Genomic DNA, 21528 nt, shown 5'->3' with positions numbered 1-21528 from the left:
CGTCCCGCGCTACGTGAGCGCCCGCTCAAATTTATGGCAATCCGGCGCTGAGTAGCGTCGTCATCAGCATGCGCTGCAGTGTGGAGTGCTGGGAAATGGAGTTTACTCGGGCCGTTTCCCTCAGGGCGATGTTACTCCTCAAAAGCAAAAGCACAGCCCAGCAGCCCTTCTGCGAGCCGTTCCCCTCACGGCGGGTAAGTGGATTGTAGGTCTCAGTTACTGAACAAGCGTCCCGCGCTGCGTGAGCGCCCGCTCAAATTTATGGCAATCCGGCGCTGAGTAGCGTCGTCATCAGCATGCGCTGCAGTGTGGAGTGCTGGGAAATGGAGTTTACTCGGGCCGTTTCCCTCACGGCGATGTTACTCCTCAAAAGCAAAAGCACAGCCCAGCAGCCCTTCTGCGAGCCGTTCCCCTCACGGCGGGTAAGTGGATTGTAGGTCTCAGTTACTGAACAAGCGTCCCGCGCGGCGTGAGCGCCCGCTCAAATTTATGGCAATCCGGCGCTGAGTAGCGTCGTCATCAGCATGCGCTGCAGTGTGGAGTGCTGGGAAATGGAGTTTACTCGGGCCGTTTCCCTCACGGCGATGTTACTCCTCAAAAGCAAAAGCACAGCCCAGCAGCCCTTCTGCGAGCCGTTCCCCTCACGGCGGGTAAGTGGATTGTAGGTCTCAGTTACTGAACAAGCGTCCATAAAATGATTTCATTGGAACTGTTGGCACAGTTTTTGAATTAATCAATGAAAGTTAAGTATTCTTAAAAAGCAACTGTTTACACTTTAATAATGTGATCAAATATTCTGCAAACTAAATATAATTATTTGTATTCCTTAAATGTCAAATGTAACATCTGCCTACATGTATGACAATGGTTTAAGTATGTTGCTCATAATGACTCTTCTCTCACAGGGTATGGCATTTTCCCTGGAAGAAAGGCTCCAGCTTGGCATTCATGGACTGCTGCCTCCTTGCTTCTTGAGCCAAGATGTTCAGGTCATGAGAGTGCTTAGGAACTTTGAGTTGCAGAATTCAGATCTTGACAGGTAAACAAAATTTAAACATCATATGCTGATGGTGCTTTTATATATAATGCAGTATATCAACAATTGTGATATTATTCATTCTTCTGGAATTGTGACTACTTACTTAGGGTTCTCAAAGCCTACTCCAAAACAGGTTTTCAGTATGACAAACTCATATGCAGACATTCCAACAAGATCCATTGCATGTATAATTATCTCAGAAATATTATCTCTGGAAATCATGAGTTGCCTACCTGGCAGGAGCATTTACTGATGTTGTCAAGTTGTAAATGGTCCTGAAACATCGATGGTGTTTACCGGTACTCTGCAGTGCTAAGGATATGTTATAATTGTTGACTTTGTTAATATCATTGTTACTAACGTGATTTTCAAGTAATTGGTCATTTCCAATTCGGAAACAAAATACTAAAGAAAAATTAAATATGGTATAATTGTAATACAGAGGCAAGAATGTGCTCCTGCCTTTAAACTTACCATTTAAGAGAAGGAAAGTATTCACTTTTAACCGAGTGGATTGCTTTTATGTTATAAAGAGTTTTGTGTCACAGGAGGGGTAATACATAAGAAAAGAAAGATAAGATGGGACTGGGAATTAAAGACAAGGGTATCACTTTAGTGTTCCTTACTTTTTAAAATTTGGTTTTATTGTGTTTTAAGTATAAACATACATCAGTAAAGAACATATTGTTATTAGGGAGAGTCCCCCAACAAGAATAGAACATTTAAGTCTTACGTTCTAACGTTGGTAGCTGTTGGGGAATCACTTGGGGGCATATTATCAAGACAGGCGATAAAATTATCGCCGCTTTAGCGACAGAAAACTGCCGCTAAAACGGCGATAATGGCCTTGATGATATGCTCTATGGAATTCCAATTGAAGTCCATGTTAGATGTCCTTCACATCTAACATGGGCTTCAATTGGAATTTCATAGAGCATATTATCAAGCCCATTATCGCCGTTTTAGCGGCATTTTTCTGCCGCTAAAGCGGCGATAATTTTATCGCCTGGCTTGATAATATGCCCCTTGGAGTGGCAGGGTCGGTGGTAAAAACATCATCAGTATAGTGCATTAGCGAAAATAGCTAGAGTAGATAAAAAAGGGGTAAGGGGGCAGTTTGAACTCGGTGCTTGGTGTGACATGCATCCCATACGAGGCAAAAAGTTTAGCAACAGTTTCAGTCACTCCCATTCTGCATGGTGGGCATTAAAAATTTAACCAGGAGTCAAGTACTAGGAGAAGATTCAATAGCATCCGGCCATCTAGGGGCTTACCCAGTTTGGGCTCTGCTTTGCTGCTGCTCGGGTTGTATTGGGGCCAGTGTCACCCCCCATCGCTAATGGAGTTTCAGAAGGATGTAAGGTAGTCTTCCCAGCTCTGAGTATGTTCATGTTTTCCCAGTCCCATGCAGTTCTGGTGCAAGAAGGAGTCTATTTTTTATCTATTCACAATATTTCACTAGGACTTTCAATTGCTGTATGCAGAGACATCTGAGTGATATCCAATTGGTAGCTGTGTCCCTCTTCATTATTGCGATGGCCATGTTGATTAAGCGGTTTCTCATGTTTCCCCTTTTGGGGTCCTGGAATTGTCCCAGTAGGCAGCTCTTGAGGACTAGTAAATTATTCCAACCATGTGCTAGCTTCTTCAAGGTGGAACGTGACGACTGCCCAAAAGGCCAATATTTTGCGGCAGGACAAGACCATGTGGTGGACACCTGCATCTACTGTGCCACATCTAGGGCATGCATTGCTGTAAAAAGGTCCAAACTTAAATGCATAAGACAGTATTTATGTCCATTTACTTCATTTACTACTTACAAGAGGAAAAAAGATCTATTCTATTTCTATATAAAAATATTTTATTATGTCAAATATATATATGTTATGTTATGTTATGTTATGTTACTGTTTGTTTTGTAGAGCGCTCAGCTGCTCCAAAGAGCGTCCCGGCGCTAAAGATCATCACACCAAATACCAGCAGCAAACAAACAGCCATAACAGAAAACATAACCAGAATTAGCCATAACAGCTTTACAAAGCAAACAGATAGGTTTTAAGTCCTTTCCTAAAAACCGAGAGATTGGTGCACACCCGCAACGTCAAGGGCAATGTGTTCCAGAGGCGGGGTGCAAGGTAACTAAAGGAGCGACCTCCACAGCGAGCACGCTTCACTGTTGGAACGATAGCCTTGGCCTGGGTAGCAGATCTCAGAGGTCTAGATGGAAGATAGAAATTGACCCTTCTCTGCAGATATTCAGCGCCGAAATTATGAAGCGCCCTAAAAGCTGTAGTTAGGGTCTTGAAGAAGATACACTTACGAATCGGCAACCAATGCAGAGAGACAAGGAGATTGCTGGCCCTAGATCTTCTAGTTAAACCGAAGATTGCCCTGGCTGCAGAATTTTGAACTATCTGCAGACGAGTCAGCAGATACTCAGGAAGACCTAAGTAAAGGATGTTGGCGTAGTCTAGGCGCGAGCCAATTAATGCTTGCACCGTAATTTTCTTATGCTCCAAAGATAAATAGGGCAGAAACTTGCGCAACATCCTTAAGATGGCAAAGCACTTCCCAGTCAAGCCAGCAACCTGGGTTTTAAAGGAAAGAGTGTTATCGACCATCATACCCAGGTTCTTCGCTGTGACCGAATCGCTGGCAGGGGGAGACATGGCCGAAGGCCACCATAGCTTCCAACGTGGGTCTGCAGGACAGCCAAAGAACAATATCTCGGATTTGTCGGAGTTGCATTTGAGGCCATTTTTCCCAAACCAGTCAAACACAAACTCCAAACACTTCCGAATGGCTGCTCCATCGAAGTCACAGCCCCTGTCACAAGTGAACAGGAGCTGTGTGTCATCCGCATAGGATATGATCTGGGCCCCTAGCTCCTCCACCCGTGCCGCAAGAGGTGTAAGGAAGATATTAAAGAGGGAAGGACTCAGTATGGAGCCCTGCGGGACCCCTACCTTAAGCTGCGGCATCCGGGCGGAGAAAGGGGGAGCCCAGATCGTTTGTGTCCGATCAGCCAAAAAAGACTGAAACCATGCGAACACCGTACCCCGCAGCCCAATCTCCCAGAGTCTAATTAGGAGGAGGTCGTGGGGGACGGTGTCGAAGGCCGCCGACAAATCAAGCATGATAAGCAGGGCCTTTCCACCCCTATCGAGGGTCTCCTTCACAATCTCAGTAACCTCAAGAAGAGCGGTCTCGGTGCTCAGGTTAGATCTAAATCCAGACTGTGACTGATGTAAAAGGGAGTTGCCCTCTACAAAGTTGGTAAGGGTGGTATGAACACACTTTTCAGTGATCTTGGCCAGGGCAGGAAGCAGCGAGATTGGCCTATAATTAGAATGCAGTTTAGCATCTGCATTTGGTTTTTTAATGAGGGGAAGAACTAAGGCCTGTTTCCAGGAGGAGGGGACTTTGCCCGACTTCAAAGATGCATTAATGAGAGGGTTGATGATCGGATTAAGGGCAGGTGCCAGGGTCGCAAGACACTTGGCGGGACAAGGGTCCAGAGGAGAGCCAGATTTCAGGCTAGACAAAAGGTCAAGCGAGGCCTGAGGCTCTAAAGAGGGAAAACAGTGCAGGGTAGGGCCCACAGAATCCATATGCATAGCTGGTGGGCATAACCAGGGGTTGGAAAGGCCATCGACCTCTGAACCTTTGCTCAAGATGATCTGGGTTCCTTGCAACGCTGACTGGATAGTACGTATTTTATTAGTAAAATATATATTATATATATTAATATAACATTGGGATGTATATATATATATAATTATTATATTTATATAGATATACATATATATATATATGAACACCAAACGCGTTCTCCCACTTCCTGACGGTGAGGAAGAAAGCACACGTACGCCAAGTCGTGCTTCGAAGGATTTTAATGAATGTCAGCACCCACACAGCACGCCATTACGCGTTTCTGCCACAAGGTGGCCTTGATCACATAAAGTAACTGCCATTATTATTTCCCTTATATACTAAGCACTCTATGACCTTGTGATGCTTGTGATAATAGACATAGAAAAAATATATACATGGTAAGTGGGATCTATACAAAGTATACAAATATACTTGCAATCATTACACCATAGATTTTAAAACAAGAATCCATAATATTGACTTTGAATTGTATCTTTCTCTTGCCATCTTGAGTTTTAGGAGATGTACAAAACATGACATAAACGAACTAGTTCTAAAGTGCAAATGCTAGTTGTGCACATACGCAGGTTCTAGTGCAATTTGTAGTAGCATTGAAGTGCAAAATATACATTCATAGTGCAAAAATGTAATAGTGCAAAATACGCAATAATGGTGCAAAATACAAGCAATCGCATAATGTATGCACATAGCAACTATGTTGTAAAACTGATACAAAATGTTCATAAGTACATAAAAAAGACATCTCTCTAAAAGATGGCAGGGAAGCCGAAAAGAAGAACTGATATATATATATATATATTCACTGAAAAAACCATAGGTTTCACACATGTTATAGTTAGCTGGACATTTTACTCGTAAAAAACCAATGAAATTCCCCCGTTATAGTTAGTTCAGCTAACTATAACTTGCGCGCCCGCAATCCACTGCTGATGACGTCACATATTACATCACTCATGACATGGTCAGTGACATCACTCATGACATCAGTGACAGTTAGGGAAGGTGAGGGAAGGAGAATGACAGAGAAGGTTAAAAAATTAACATAGATGGAAAATGAGTGATGGAGAGAGGAGGAGTGGTAGAAACAGAGGGGCAGATTTATAACAAACTAATGCAGCACGGTTCAGCAAGTAATTTTGCTGCGCCGTGCTGCGTTTTATCTTTACTCAGCTTCTCATAAAGGAAACTCAGCAGAGAACAGAATCTTTTTTCATGATTTAGTATTATCTGCTCTTTCAAACTTTCAAGATAAAATACAACATTCAGCACTACATTAGCGTAGCAGTTGACACCAGAGCTATTTTCAAAATGACAACCAACAACCTCTTCAGCATTGTCCTTTTTCTTTTTGCTTGCAATCACATCAGTCTCTATTTGTTTACTCTTCTGTACATCCTCATTACAGATATTCTCAATTCTCCTTTTCCGACAAACAACACATTTTTCAAACACAGGATACTGACCTAAATGAGGAGCATAGCTTCTTCTTAATCTATTATACTCCTTTACACAGTTTGCATCAGCACTAACTTTTGACTCATCAAAGTCTATCATGAATAAACCAGATATTTGTTTCACGCGTGACAAAGCAACATATGCCATACCTTCTTTAAACACACTAGATCCAATGTTTACAAAAGCACTTTCTACAGTTAATCCTTGAGATTTGTGAATAGTTACAGCATATGCTAGAGAAAACGGAAACTGCTTCCTACGTACATATGTCTTTCACAAGCAAGAAACGAACTGAACAACGACTAATGTCTTTAACCTCTTCAATCTGATCAAATTTTATTTTTAAAAATTCAATTCCATCTTTTTTCTGGTAATTAACAAAACCCACAACTTTACCCATAGCTCCATTCACTAAACCTTTTTCTACATCCAAATTACGTCTTAAAATTACTCGACAGTTCATACATACATAAAGATTCTTTTCTAAACCAGCTGTTTTCGATATGTTTTTCTCTAGAGAATCCAATTTAGTTGTTAATTTGCTTGTCAATATAATAGTTATTCCTTCATGCTGTATTTTATCCACAGCTTCCAGTTTTATAATCTCTTAATTTTCCAATTTCAAAAGTTCTTGATTGAATATAGAGCATTCATGTAGTGTTGGCATTAAGCAGATTACAGTATTTTTTCCTGCAATTTTCTTGTATATTTTCTCTGGAACTATTTGTTCTGTTGCAAACAAATTACATAGCAATCGACTCTGTAAAGCTTTTCTGCCACATTCTGTGAGTAGTCCAATTCTGATATCTTTGAGAATACTTGCATAATCATCATCATTTGCTTGCAGCATATTGGTAATGAGTTCTTTGTACTCAAAGTATGTCCAAATATTCACATTACCTATACTTCCTAACGACTTTTTCGTGTCTTCATGTGTAAGAGTATGAAATACTGGTTGTCCTTTAACTGGAGGGAGCTGCAGTAGATCCCCAAAAACTATAACATGTTTTCCTCCAAATAGCGCGTCATAGTCTGTCTTTAGAATTTGCTGCATTCTTAAATGCACAAAGGCAAGCATTAAGTTTGATACCATACTTACCTCATCAATAATGAGAACTTTCATTTTTTTCAATACTCTTGAAACTTCAAAACATGCTTCTCCTGTTAGCTTGTGGTATTGTATTTTGTTCTCATGCTCTACTGGTAACATTAGCAAACGATGGAGGGTAATTCCTTTTATGTTATATGCTGCTAACCCAGTTGGAGCAGTAACAACACAAGACAAAGTTGAATCAGTTTTTTTCTGTAGGTAGCTTCTAATTACTTTAATTAAGAAACTTTTTCCAGTTCCAGCTTGTCCACTCACATACATTCTGATTGGTTCAAATGATGTTCATGAGCACTCTTTATTTTCATGTAGTAATCCATGATCAATTTGTTTTGTTACTTCCTCATAAATTTGTTGTTGTTCATCATTCAATTGTTGTTCCAAAGTTTATTAAGTCTTCCTGAGCTTGATTCATAGCTGTTTCCACTTCAGTCATGGCTATTGCAGCTTCATTTTCTACGATTGGTTGTCCTAGAGGAACTTGACTGAGCGTCCCAGAACTTTGACTGTCTTGAGAACTGTCTCTAGCTTCTTCAGCTGCAATTGTTGCTTCTTGTTCAATTTCTTCATTTAACATTTGTACATAAGTTGTGAAAGTACTGCATTCTATGCTATCTTTGCATGCATTAAAGGAATCTTCATAGCTTTGAAAATGTCCAAGTAATTCATCCTCTGAACGCCATGGTTTAAACAACTGTAAAAGTGCTAAGTAGTAAAATTCCTTCTTGTCAGTAGTGTCGCAACTCAGCTTTCTGTGATTAATCAAACTTCCTTTTGTTTGTTTTACCAAACATCCTTCCTCAGCAATGACTTTAAATTTTCCATTGTTGATGTCTTCTGTGGTATCCCATTTAAAAATGTAGTTCTGCAGCACTTCATAGAGACACATGTTCTCATGATGATGACTTCTCTTTGGGTAATATGTGTCCAACATGTTTGTTCTTAAAATGTCTGTACTTTCTGGTTCATACTCTGCTAAATATTCAATTTCTCGAATAGATTTCAATACCCGATTTCGCATTCCTGCAAGGCCTAAACTTACCCAAATTATTCTTCTGGATTTCGAGTACAGACTTGCAGATGATAACCTATCTGAGCATTCGTATGACCCAATTTCTCGATGCGATAACATCTTTAAACTGAAACTGTATAGCTTTTTACTGACAGTCTTCTCGTGAGAAATCTCTTCCCACATTTCTTTCAATTCCGTTTTCTCAGATATTGTGATGTAAGATGTGACATACCGAGCTACGGCAATAGAATTATCAGCTACATACTGAATATCCATGTTAGCATTCCACATGGATAAAATGACTGGGTTGTAGTCATTTATATATTTTGACTCTTCTTTTCTTCTTAGGTTGTAGGTATTTTTAGGCGATTTTCTTGTAATAGTATGTCGCACAACTGACATAAAACTGTTTACTCTTCCTTTTGAAAGAACAGGTCGTGGAAATCCAAATCGACTTTTTGTGTAGAATTTATCTTTACTCTTGTACTTTCGTCGACAGTATTTTCCACACCGATGACTTTGAAAACGTAAAACTTGCTCTTTTAAGTTTTTTTCTTCTGTGCTTTTAGGTATAGCACATGTTGCATATTCTTCAATGAAAGATAAAACTGCATCATCAGAATCTGTTCCAAATTTTGGGGCATCCTTGATCCACAACAGCATATGAATATGAGGAGCACCTCTTGCTTGGTACTCTTTTCTCCAAAAGAAATCCACAACTTCTCCAAGAGGTGGATTTTTTTTATTGCAGATGAAGGACATCATAGCCTCAAATCTATGATTGAAATATCTGCAAACCTTAACCGGTACCAATGAGCACAATTCTCCTGCTGTCTTGTATTGGATGTTTTCAATATTTGAATTTGCCTCTCGAAGAAAATCCAGTAAATCATCCCAAGCGTACTCAGCACAGTTTAGGGTAAGGAACCATGTAGGAGTTCCTAAATTCCGTAACATACATTTCAATTCTCCATGGCGTCGGTACCAATATTCATTAGTCCCCTAATTTGCTCTTTGTACTTTTCGTACATCTACCAGCTCCTGCCAAATTTTCTTATTCTTTGTAGGTACACCATTAACCAGAATAACTAATGGTTCAGTTTCCAAACTATCTGCATCAATTGTTTCAATATTTTATTTCAAATCTAATGGCAAATAGACAACTCTTCCTTTTAAACCTCTTTGTAAATCTGAAGGAGGTAATTTACCTGTTTTGGGCTCCATACGAACTATAGTCTGAAACGGATGGACACATTGAATGAGTATAGACTCATACGTATTTAAATCAGAAAGTTCTGCAGGAATATCAACCAATTCTAAATTATTATGTACAGCTCTAGCTGGCATTTTATTTTCTTCTAACTTGTTATAATAGTATTTACAAATACGCTGATCTCCACCCAAATCAAAACAATTTTCCAGAAATAAATATGTAGCAAAATCCTTCCACTTATAATTATTTTCTTTTTCACTTTTTTTATAGAGATCAACATTCCTTGTTTGAGTTTTATAATGGCTTCTCCGGCAACAAATACAAGAAATATTTGGTCTTTCATTAGAGATGATAGTAAATTTTGTCATTTGAACTTCAAAATTTTTACTAACAGTGAGTTCTACATTCTCTTCCACATTTTCTTCAATAACTGTGTCATTTCCTGCACTTTCTTGCTCTGGACCAAAGTATCAAAACTCAATATCCTCACAAACCTTCTTCACATCTGATACAGATCCACGGAACAGAGCACTATTCAACTCATTTAACTTTAGTGCTGGACTTTTAGCAAAATACAATCTTCTCACAATTGTTCTCATTTCAGTATGATGAACTGCCAGCATCCTAAAATGGTGAAAAACACTTTGACAAACTTTTCTAGAAAGACAAGCCAGAGAATGTCCTTGCAAACCAGTGTTCTCTCTCACTCTGCATGGATCTAGTCTTTGAAGCACCTTAATCTTCTGTTTAACACTTTTTTTACTATATTCTCTTAGAAAGTCACGTAATTTATCAATAGATTCCTGTCGTACAGTACAAATACTACTACAATTCCAAGTGTACACTAGGGCTTTAGGACGTCTCCCCATAACCTCATCAGCTAACACTTCTTCCTCCTTACTTGGAACCATTTTCTCCTTTTCCATTACACAACCATCTTTAACTTCATATGCTCGACCACTGGTGTCAACTGCATGCAGCAAACTATTTCTTTGAAGATAACTCTCTTCATTAAAAAATGGTTCAGTACTTGAACTATGCTTCCATTCTCCTAAGAACACTTTACAAAAGTTTATTTTTTTCACTTCTCTTTTTCTTTTGCTTTTTGACTTCATTACATTCACTAATTTATCTAATGTATGGATCCTGTTCAAAATTAAAATGAATAGTTTTCTTTTTAATTCCAAAGCCTTTGCAACAATTGATTCAATATGTTTCTTTTTCTTATAAAATTTGGCTTTCTTCCTATATTTTTTCACATCCTTTAGCAAATGGAACATCACTCTTCTCTGAAACATTTTTCTACGAAAGTTTTTAAAATCTATTTTTCTTTTTAAGTCATTCTTTCTTACTTCTGATTGTACATTAGCATTTATTTAGTCGATTGTCTTGTTGTTTTCTACTTGAAACACTATTTGCAGTGGATATATTTTTTAAAATTTTTCTTTGCTTGAGGATATTTTTTTATAAAATCCTTAGTCTGCTTACCAGAAGACTTTTTCTTTTTTCCAACATGAGGTTCTTCAACTAATTTTTGGTGTCCAGTTGTCTTCAAATATAGATGTTGTTGCTGTTCTTTTCTCTTTCTTGATTTTATAGGCATCTTTAATTTATTTCAGTGTTGTTCAGCAATACCTGAAAGAAACTAAAAAGAAAAGACCTTTATGTAATTTAAATATATTACTATATTTTTTATGAGCTTTTCAAATCCTATCATATGAGCTGTCCCTTTCCTACGACTGCAAGTCTTACACAATAAAAGCTACACAAATTAAATCTCTGACAACAATTCCTGTGTGGACACAGACTAATGGTGTGATTCTAGGCAGAAAACGATATTTAAGTGGCAATTTCAAACCACATTTACTACTGTGGTAGAGTAAGTGATAATTACTGTAACAGCCTGACACATTTTCCTTATAGTTTAGAGAGGCAGAAAAGAGCACATGTCCTAACAGCTACTTGAGACCATGAGCATGTTGAACCTGGGTGAGTAATTAGACTAGAGCAAAGGAAATGAGCCTTGGTGATGTTGAATGTGTTAGCGTTACACACTGCTATCTGAAATACCACACAGTGCTGAATACTTAGCATGGGAGTGCAGGAGAAGCATCTGCCTGTGTGCTAAAAGTGTGTTTCTGGAGACTGTGTATTGTCAGGTGCAAGAGAGATCTGCATGGACGCTTGCACAATGCATGAAGACTGCAGAGATGTATATAACAGTACATGTGTGGTAAGGGTTAATTGGAGTTTTGAACATGTAGGAACTACCTCACCCATTGCAGGAGTGTACGGAAAATCTACCATGTTGATTTCAAATGTGGTAGCATTTGCCTTTCATCTGTGAGATAGTGATTTGTGCTGAATGCTAACCATCACAGTTCAAGAAAACAAGCTGCACCTTTCCTACGAGTGCAAGTCTTACAGAACAACAGCAACACGAATTAAATCACTGACAACAATTCCTGTGTGCAGACAGACTCATGGTGTGATTCTAGGCAGAAAACGATATTTCATTGGCAATTTCAAAGCACATTTACTACTGTGGTAGAGCAAGTGATAATTACTGTAACAGCCTGACACATTTTCCTTATAGTTGAGAGAGGTAGAAAAGAGCACATGTCCTAACAGCTACTTGAGACCATGAGCATGTGGAACCTGGGTGAGTGATTAGACTACAGCAAAGGAAATGAGCCTTGGTGACATTGAATGTGTTAGCATTACACACTGCTATCTGATATACCACACAGTGCTGAATACTTAGCATGGGACTGCAGGAGAAGCAACTGCCTGTGTGCTAAAAGTGTGTTTCTGGAGACTGTGTATTGTCAGGTGCAAGAGAGATCTGCATGGACGCTTGCACAACTGCATGAAGACTGCAGAGATGTATATAAGAGTACATGTATGGTAAGGGTTAATTGGAGTTTTGAACATATAGGAACTACCTCACCCATTGCAGGAGTGGAAGGAAAATCTACCATGTTGATTTCAAATGTGTTTGCATTTACCTTTCATTTGTGAGATTGTGATTTTTGCTGAATGCTAACCATCACAGTTCAAGAAAACAAGCTGCCGCTTTCCTACGAGTGCAAGTCTTACAGAACAACAGCAACACAAATTAAATCTCTGACAACAATTCCTGTGTGCAGACAGACTCATGGTGTGATTCTAGGCAGAAAACGGTATTTCATTGGCAATTTCAAAGCACATTTCCTACTGTGGTAGAGCAAGTGATAATTACTGTAACAGCCTAACACATTTTCCTTATAGTTCAGAGAGGCAGAAAAGAGCACATCTCCTAACAGCTACTTGAGACCATGAGCATGTGGAACCTGGGTGAGTGATTAGACTAGAGCAAAGGAAATGAGCCTTGGTGACGTTGAATGTGTTAGCATTACACACTGCTATCTGATATACCACATAGTGCTGAATACTTAGCATGGGACTGCAGGAGAAGTAACTGCCTGTGTGCTAAAAGTATGTTTCCTGAGACTGTGTATTGTCAGCTGCAAGAGAGATCTGCATGGACGCTTCCACAACTGCATGAAGACTGCAGAGATGTATGTAAGAGTACATGTGGGGTAAGGGTTAATTGGAGTTTTGAACATGTAGGATCTACCTCACCCATTGCAGGAGTGTAAGGAAAATCTACCATGTTGATTGCAAATGTGTTAGCATTTGCCTCTCATTTGTGAGATATTGATTTGTGCTGAATGCTAGCCATAACAGTTCAAGAAAACAAGCAGCCCCTTTCCTACGAATGCAAGTCTTACAGAACCAGACCAACACAAATGAAATCTCTGACAACAATTCCTTTGTGCACACAGACTCATAGTGTGATTCTAGGCAGAAAACGATATTTGATTGGCAATTTCAAAGCACATTTACTACTGTGGTTTTGCAAGTGATAATTACTGTAACAGCCTGACACATTTCCCTTATAGTTTAGAGAAGCAGAAAATAGCACAAGTCCTACCAGCTACTTGAGACCATGAGCATGTGGAACCTGGGTGAGTGATTAGACAAGAGCAAAGGAAATGAGCCTTGGTGATGTTAAATGTGTTAGTGTTACACACTGCTATCTGAAATACCACACACTGTTGAATACTTAGCATGGGAGTGCAGGAGAAGCAGCTGTCTGTGTGCTAAGAGCGTGCTTCTGGAGACTGTGTATTGTCAGGTGCAAGAGAGATCTGCATGGACGCTTGCACAACTGCATGAAGACTGCAGAGATATATGTAAGAGTACATGTGTGGTAAAGGTTAATTGGAGTTTTGAACATGTAGGATCTACCTCACCCATTGCAGGAGTGTAAGGAAAATCTACCATGTTGATTTCAAATGTGTTAGCATTTGCCTCTCATTTGTGAGATATTGATTTGTGCTGAATGCTAGCCATCACAGTTCAAGAAAACAAGCTGCCCCTTTCCTACGAATGCAAGTCTTACAGAACCGGACCAACACGAATTAAATCTCTGACAACAATTCCTTTGTGCACACAGGCTCATGGTGTGATTCTAGGCAGAAAACGATATTTGATTGGCAATTTGAAAGCACATTTACTACTGTGGTAGAGCATATGATAATTACTGTAACAGCCTGACACATTTTCCTTATAGTTTAGAGAGGCAGAAAAGAGCACATGTCCTAACAGCTACTTGAGACTATGAGCATGTGTAACCTGGGTGAGTGATTAGACTACAGCAAAGGAAATGAGCCTTAGTGATGTTGATTGTGTTAGCGTTACTCACTGCTATCTGAAATACCACACAGTGCTGAATAGTAAGCATGAGAGTGCAGGAGAAGCAGCTGGCTGTGTGCTAAGAGCGTACTTCTGGAGACTGTGTATTGTCAGGTGCAAGAGAGATCTGCATGGACACTTGCACAACTGCATAAAGACTGCACAGATGTATGTAAGAGTATGTGTGGTAAGTTTTAATTGGAGTTTGTAACATGTAGAATCTACCTCACCCATTGCAGGACTATAAGGAAAATCTACCATGTTGATTTCAAATGTGTTAGCATTTGCCTCTCATTTGTGAGATATTGATTTGTGGTGAATGCTAGCCATCACAGTTCAAGAAAACAAGCTGCCCCTTTCCTACGAATGCAAGTCTTACCGAACCAGACCAACACAAATTAAATCTCTGACAACAATTCCTTTGTGCACACAGACTAATGGTGTGATTCTAGGCAGAAAACAGTATTCCTGGGTGATACCAGTACACCTTAACTTATGGTGAAGACATACTCCATAATATCTTACAAGTTCAAGGCAGTTAAATATCTTCCAAAACATAAAATGTAAAACACAACTTTAAAACAAGAATCACATTTATATTATTTATATCAAAATGCACCACATACATCCCCTCTCAAATGCATAACTCACCTTTAAAAGTAGTTAGTTGAGAAAGAAATGTGGCACTCACACAGCAGATTATCAGAGCCAGAATCTCTGAACTGTACACCTCTCAGCAGAACCAGTAAATGGCAATGTTTCCCACTCTTTTTTCACACATATACATGTTAACTTCAAATCACAGTGCTTCCCACATTTTTTCAAATGGAAACACACATTTCTATTGGTTGCAAATTTCAACCCTTTCCAAATGATCCCTACCCCAACATGACTTCTGCCTGCTACCATAGCAACACGTCATGGAACACTGGTGTGAGCAGAGAGGTCAGAAGTTCAGCACACAATGTTTCTAATCCAAAGAGCAAGAGTGCTTGACTTTTCAAACCTAACAGCAAATCCAAAGTAATGTTCTGTGGGAACACATTTTTCTGAACCAATACAAAACATGCTTTTAAAAATTTAAACATACAGCCTAGTTTTTACTGTTGAATGGTCTGAAACAGCCAATGATTTCTTTTTATTAAAAAAAAAGTATGTAAGCCTCCATTTTACAACTATCTTTCTTTTCATATTGCCATTCTACTGAAAGACACCTTCTGAGGGCATCCAGATCTCCTTGAAAGATGTTCACAGTGTGGATTGTAGGTCATAGCTATGTCTTCTGGAGTGAAAAGTATGCAGAAAAAAGAGGTATTGTGAAAGACCTTGCTGTGCCAAATGTAGACCTTAAATGGATTGGTCAGAGAGGGTTAAAGTGGCACCAATTAATGCCTTTGGTGAAATCCTTTCAACATCTCCCACAGCCTGACCTTATAATTGTGCACTGTGGTGGAAATTACCTAGGCACTTTAACTGGGGTAGGTCTGGAAATGCTTGTTAAGGATACCTTTGTGCAATTGATGTCACTTTTTCCACAAACTACCTTTGTATATTCTAATATATGCCAAAGGCAAAAGTGGAACTGGTCCAACCAATATTGTCCGCAGATTGACAAAGCAAGAAAGCACGTCAATAAGTCTGTTTCTGATTTCCTCATAGACTATGGTATGGGTTCTATATACCACAACAACTTGCGTTACAACATGCAAGGCATTTATAGAGGAGACGGTGTACATTTCACAGATGAAGACAACAGAGTCTTCCTCTTGAACTTTAGACTGTGCATCGGTACTTACTTGTAGGTACAAAAAAACACTCAATGAACACAACGGCTCTTTTTAGAGCCAACCAACATCTAAACACTTAAACTTGATTTTTAATTCTATTTTTTTATGAATTTATTGCTGCCGTGCACGCACCCAGCGATATTTAAAAAGTTTTTTTTTTTTTTGGGACCTAAGGGGTCTTTCATGGTCCCCCTGAGAAGGCCTAGGGGGTCAGGAACTCTCTACCCTGCCCCCTTTTAATGTTCTCCACTTGTGTTTTTAACTCTCTTCTGCTCCAAAACTCAAAATGGCGGTCGGGGGTGCGCGCACCGTGCGCGCAGCCCACGATTTTTTGAAAAAAAGAAAATGTTTTTTTCACCCTTCGGGGTCCTTCAGGGACCCCCTGACAAAGGCTAGGGGTTCAGGAACTCTCTACCCTGCCCCCTTTTCACGTTCTCCACCTTTCTTTTTCCCTGTCACACACACAACACACAAAATGGCGGCTGACACTTCCTGATTTCGACCGATTTGAATGTTGACTGACATGTAACCACCAATCAGAATTACGCTTGCGCACGGCACCGTGCGCGCACGTTCTGCGCACGGTGCGCGCACTGTGCGCGCATATAGATATTTATGTACTTTTAACTGTAATTTTCTCAGGAACTACTGAACAGATTGACACCATATATGCAAAAGGCACATGCCTGACCTGAGGACTACCTCTTTGCCAAATTTCAAGTAATTCTGTTCAGCCGTTCGGACTGTACCTTCGACCAAAGGTCCTATGGGAAAATGCATGGGGAAAACGCCCCCGCTAGACGAATCACCCCGAGACTTTCAGGGTAGGAGCTGAGCGGAGCGCCCCATTAGTTTTGAAAAGTTCGCGAGGATCCGTCAAACGGCGCCAAAGTTAATCAAAATAGAATTTTCAGATTTCCTATGGAAACACGGTCCTAACTATAACTATCTACTGGCGACTGCCAGTAGATAATATATATATATATATATATAGAAATTCACTGAAAAAACCATAGGTTTCAGGGGTGTTATAGTTAGCTGGACTTTTCACTTGTACAAAACCATTGAAATTCCCCCGTTATAGTTAGTTCAGCTAACTATAACTCGCGCGCCCGCAATGCACTGCTGATGACGTCACATATTACATCACTCATGACATGGTCAGTGACATCACTGATGACATCACTGATGACATCATCCAGTGAATGTGTGTTTTTCTGAAAATTAAATTTGTTTTATATATGTATATCTCAAGGTCGATGGAAGAATAAATGGGTATATAAGTGTCTAAATGGATGATTTGTTTTTGAAAAATTGATTGTGTAACTGACTGATTAAGTGTATCATAGTGAATACATGGCTTAGTGAGTAATGTTTAAATATGTAAATATCTGTATTAGTCTCTCACTTTGTGTATAAGTGGCTGCATGGGTTGGTGAGTAGCTACATGGGTGTCTATATAGGTTATTAGTTGGTTTTTTGAGTATCAGTCTGAGTGTCTGCATGGTTCGGTGGGGGGTATTACGTAGTGCATAGGTGCATGAATGAGTGACTCACTGTTTGTATGTGTTGAACACAGCATGTGTGCAGCACTGTATGGGTGGATGAGTGTGTGTATGGGTGTGTTAGTGAGTGAATGACTGTCTCAATAGTGTCTTTATGAGTAACTACATATGTTTTAAACTAGTATATGTGACTATTGGTGTATATATGTGAGTATATGTGAGAGTGAGAGATTGAAAGAGTTCCTGTATGAATAAGTATGTGTTTCTATAAGTGATTGTTTAAAAGACTAAGTATGTGTAAGTTTCCGTAGAAGTAAGTATGGTGGTGTGTGTATAACTGTATATGCAAGTAAATGTATGTTTGATTCTTTATTAGCATGAGTGACTATGTGTGTGAGTAACTCTATGGATGAGTGGCATTGTGTAACAGGATGTATAGGTGTATGAGTACATATGATGAGTGAGTACATGTATGAGTGACTGTATAGGATTGTTGGTGAATGAGTGGATGTGTATGTGGATCTTAGAATTACTGAAGAGGTTGTTGTAACTGGTATTGGTATGTCCATTGTTTTGAAAATTTTAGTCTCTATTTTTGAATGTGTGTATCAAAGGTTATATTAGGGTGAGAGGAGGTCTGCCACTCTATCACAAGGATGATGTCATCAGTGATGTCATCAGTGATGTCATTTGAGATGTCATCAGTGATGTCATGAGTGATGTCACTGACCATGTCATGAGTGATGTAATATGTGACGTCATCAGCAGTGCATTGCGGGCGCGCGAGTTATAGTTAGCTGAACTAACTATAACGGGGGAATTTCAATGGTTTTGTACAAGTGAAAAGTCCAGCTAACTATAACACCCCTGAAACCTATGGTTTTTTCAGTGAATTTCTGAGGTTTTTTAAATGCTAATTCCTAACTATAACGTGCCTGAAACCTATGGTTTTTTCAGTGAATTTCAAAGGTTTTTTAAATGCTAATTTCTAACTATGCCTACAGAGATAGGACATGTGAAGAAAGAAGAAAAAATGCACAGAAAGAAACAAAAGAAGTGCAGAAAGAAGCAACAGAAGTCCTCAAATACGAAGATAAGTGCAGGAAGAAGGATAACGTGCAGAAAGAACAAAAAGAAGAGCAGAAAGAAGCCTTGTTGCAAAATCATCCTGTACCCTCAACTTTTTCAGACGGATACTGGTGGTAACTGAGTCTGACTAACCAGTCCTAGAGCCAGTGCTATGTTAAAAGACACTTAGAATACAGTGAAAACACCTACATACACTAGGGAACATTATGCGTTGGGGTCCCCCTGTGATTAGCATGACCTCCTCTGTAAGCCCCTAGTGTATAATAGGGCATGGGTATTAAAACTACCTCTTAAAACAGGCCACAGGGCGTTTTTGCACACGTTAACTCAGGCCCCGTCCCCTCCCTTCACCACTGTGTAAACACGCCCTGTGTCCATTTTTAGTTGGGAGATTAAGTTCATTTGAATCCTGAGGGTCCCTAGGGTCCAACTAGCCCACTAGGTACCTCCAGTAAGTGCCACAGAGCTGCGTTGCAGAGAGGTGTAAAAAGTGGCACGGCCTGGACCACCTCTCTGCAATGCAGCTCAGTGGCGCTTACTGGAAGCACTTGGTGGGCTAGTTAGCCCCCAGGGGCCCTCAGTATTGAAGGGAAATTATATCCCCAATTTAAAACGTGCCATAGTGCGTGTTTGCACACGTCACCTCAGGCCCCGTCCCCTCCCTTCACCACTGTGTAAACGCGCCCTATGGCTGTTCTAAGTTGAGAGATTAAGTCCCCCTGAATCCTAAGGGTCCCTAGGGTCAACCTAGACCACTAGGTACCTCCAGTAAGCGCCACAGAGCTGCGTTGCAGAGAGGTGTAAAAAGGGGCTTGGCCTCAGAACACCTGGCTGCAGCGCAGCTCCCTGGCGCATACTGGAGATGCCTGTTGGGGGCGCGTTTGCAGAGTGCTGCACGGAGGGGGCATGGCCTCCGGCACGATGCCAGTCTTTTATTTATTTTAGTTTTTTAAGAAGGGGGGCTGTTTGGTTCCCCTTCTTATTCTAATTTATTGGCCCTGATGACCCCATCCCCCAGGGCCAGTCTCCTAATTATATTTTTTTGACCCCAATCCCCAGGGCCGGCCACTGTTTTTTATTATTTTTAAAAAATATATATTTATAGACACACCTAGGACATGCTGGACAAACCGTACGTACCTATCACCATGACGATTTGCGTGATATTCATTAAAAGGCGACTATGCATGCAATGAATCCACGTGGAATGTATTTACACCACTAGTGAAGCTCTGACATGTCTGATGCTCTACCGTGCCTAATCCTGGTAGACACCCTTGTCGTTTATTTATACAAACATGGGTAGCTATTGACGGGCACATTTAATACACATGCACACCAAGCCATTCAAAGGGGATTCCACAAAAATTCGACCAAAACTATGCAAGAAACCCCCCTCACGGTTAATAAAACACACATCCACTGCCGGATGTGTAATACTTTTTATTTTACTCTCTGGAAAGGGGACGAACATCACTTGAGAGTCACAGCGTGCTCCTGACAGAGCCCAATGCTGTGTTACACCCACCATTGCCTGCCGAGTGCCACACACCTCTGTGTTGTATTCCACTAGCTAGTGCATATGCTATGACACTCTCTAGCCCATGTGCACTGTAACACCACCCCGTGAATATGTCATGCCACACTTGTCTTCGCACGGGTTATATTGCCCCATCTAACGTGCCTTTCTCGATGCCTATGTTATAACGCACAGTGCTATGCCATACATATTACAATCTGGGATCCATATCTTTGTCACAGTGCATATGCAACGTTACACTCCCCAGCACATATTTTATATTACAACTTTAGAGACTAGTTAGGTTACACAACACTGCCCTGTGCATATTACACTCCAAGGCGCATATCGCATAGCACGCGCTAGTGCCTGTGCTATCTCGCGCTCTCCAATGAATCTGTCAATGCGCACAATGTATTGCATATTATATTTCATGCCCGGTTCATCTTATATCACACTTTTTGGTGCATAGTTTATACCATACACTATATCTAGTTTTCATTTTCAATCGTGCTCTCAGGACTATGTTCTATATAACACTGTGTTCACCTACCCTTTTCACGGGCATTACATTTTGCGATAGGGGGTGGAGGGTCAGGGGGTGTTTCTGCCAAGTGAGCCCGGAGTCACAGTCACAAACGTCCTCTTCTTCCTGAATAAAAGTGAGATTATGCTGCATACTTGTTCATATTTTAAGTAGTTCGCACAGACACAATGTTTTAAAAACAATAAAGTTCCTAATACCTGCCTTCTCTGAACAGTTAGCTTGCTGCCCCATCCCCTTCCTCCCTATCCTCTGTTGTGTGAATCCATGGACTAGCCTCCTCCCTCCTGCCATGCATGGTCTGATGTGCTGCCACTGCCCTCAATTTAGTATGATGTACCAGTCCACTCCTCCTGCCCTCCATTGCCCAATTCTATGCCCCATCATTGACCTCCTGCTTAAACTCTGTGCTTAGCTTGCTGCCCCTATTCTCCTTCCCCCTGCCCTCCGATGTCTTTGTGCATGCCCCTGCTCCATCCTTTTTGCCCACCATGTCCCATGGACCTGCCACTCCTATCTACTCTGAGTGTTCTGTTGAGCTGCCACTCCCCTCCCACCTGCCTAGCATTGTCAGATGACTGTAACCTGTCCCTGCCACCTCCACCCTGCCTGTCCACATGCCATGCCCCTATCCTCTTCCTCCTGTCCTACATGGTCCATTGTACTGCCACACCCTTCTGCCCTCCCTGGTCTGTTGTGCTGCAACTGCTCCTCCTGCCTGCCCCGTGTGGTCTGTTGTGAGGTCCCTTCCCCTGAACTTTCTTGTCTGTGCACAGGTCCTGACCCTCCCTTCTATCCTCCATCGTCCTTTGTGCATGCCCTCCACCCTCCTTCTTGCCCAT

General features: G+C 40.6%; 1 protein-coding gene across 1 annotated transcript in view; it reads left to right on the top strand.

The window, feature by feature from the left end:
- Positions 1–21528, top strand: part of ME1 (malic enzyme 1) — a 1430669-nt gene that overhangs the window by 178538 nt on the left and 1230603 nt on the right. Inside the window, exon 2 of the mRNA XM_085611027.1 lies at positions 906–1039. Coding sequence (XP_085467153.1) covers positions 906–1039 — 134 coding nt within the window. The remainder of the gene's footprint in view (positions 1–905; positions 1040–21528) is intronic.

The sequence above is a fragment of the Triturus cristatus genome, chromosome 6, assembly GCF_964204655.1.
Source record: "Triturus cristatus chromosome 6, aTriCri1.1, whole genome shotgun sequence".
NCBI lineage: Eukaryota > Metazoa > Chordata > Amphibia > Caudata > Salamandridae > Triturus > Triturus cristatus.
Note: the sequence above shows the minus strand (reverse complement) of the source record. Positions and strands in the feature narration are given on the sequence as shown.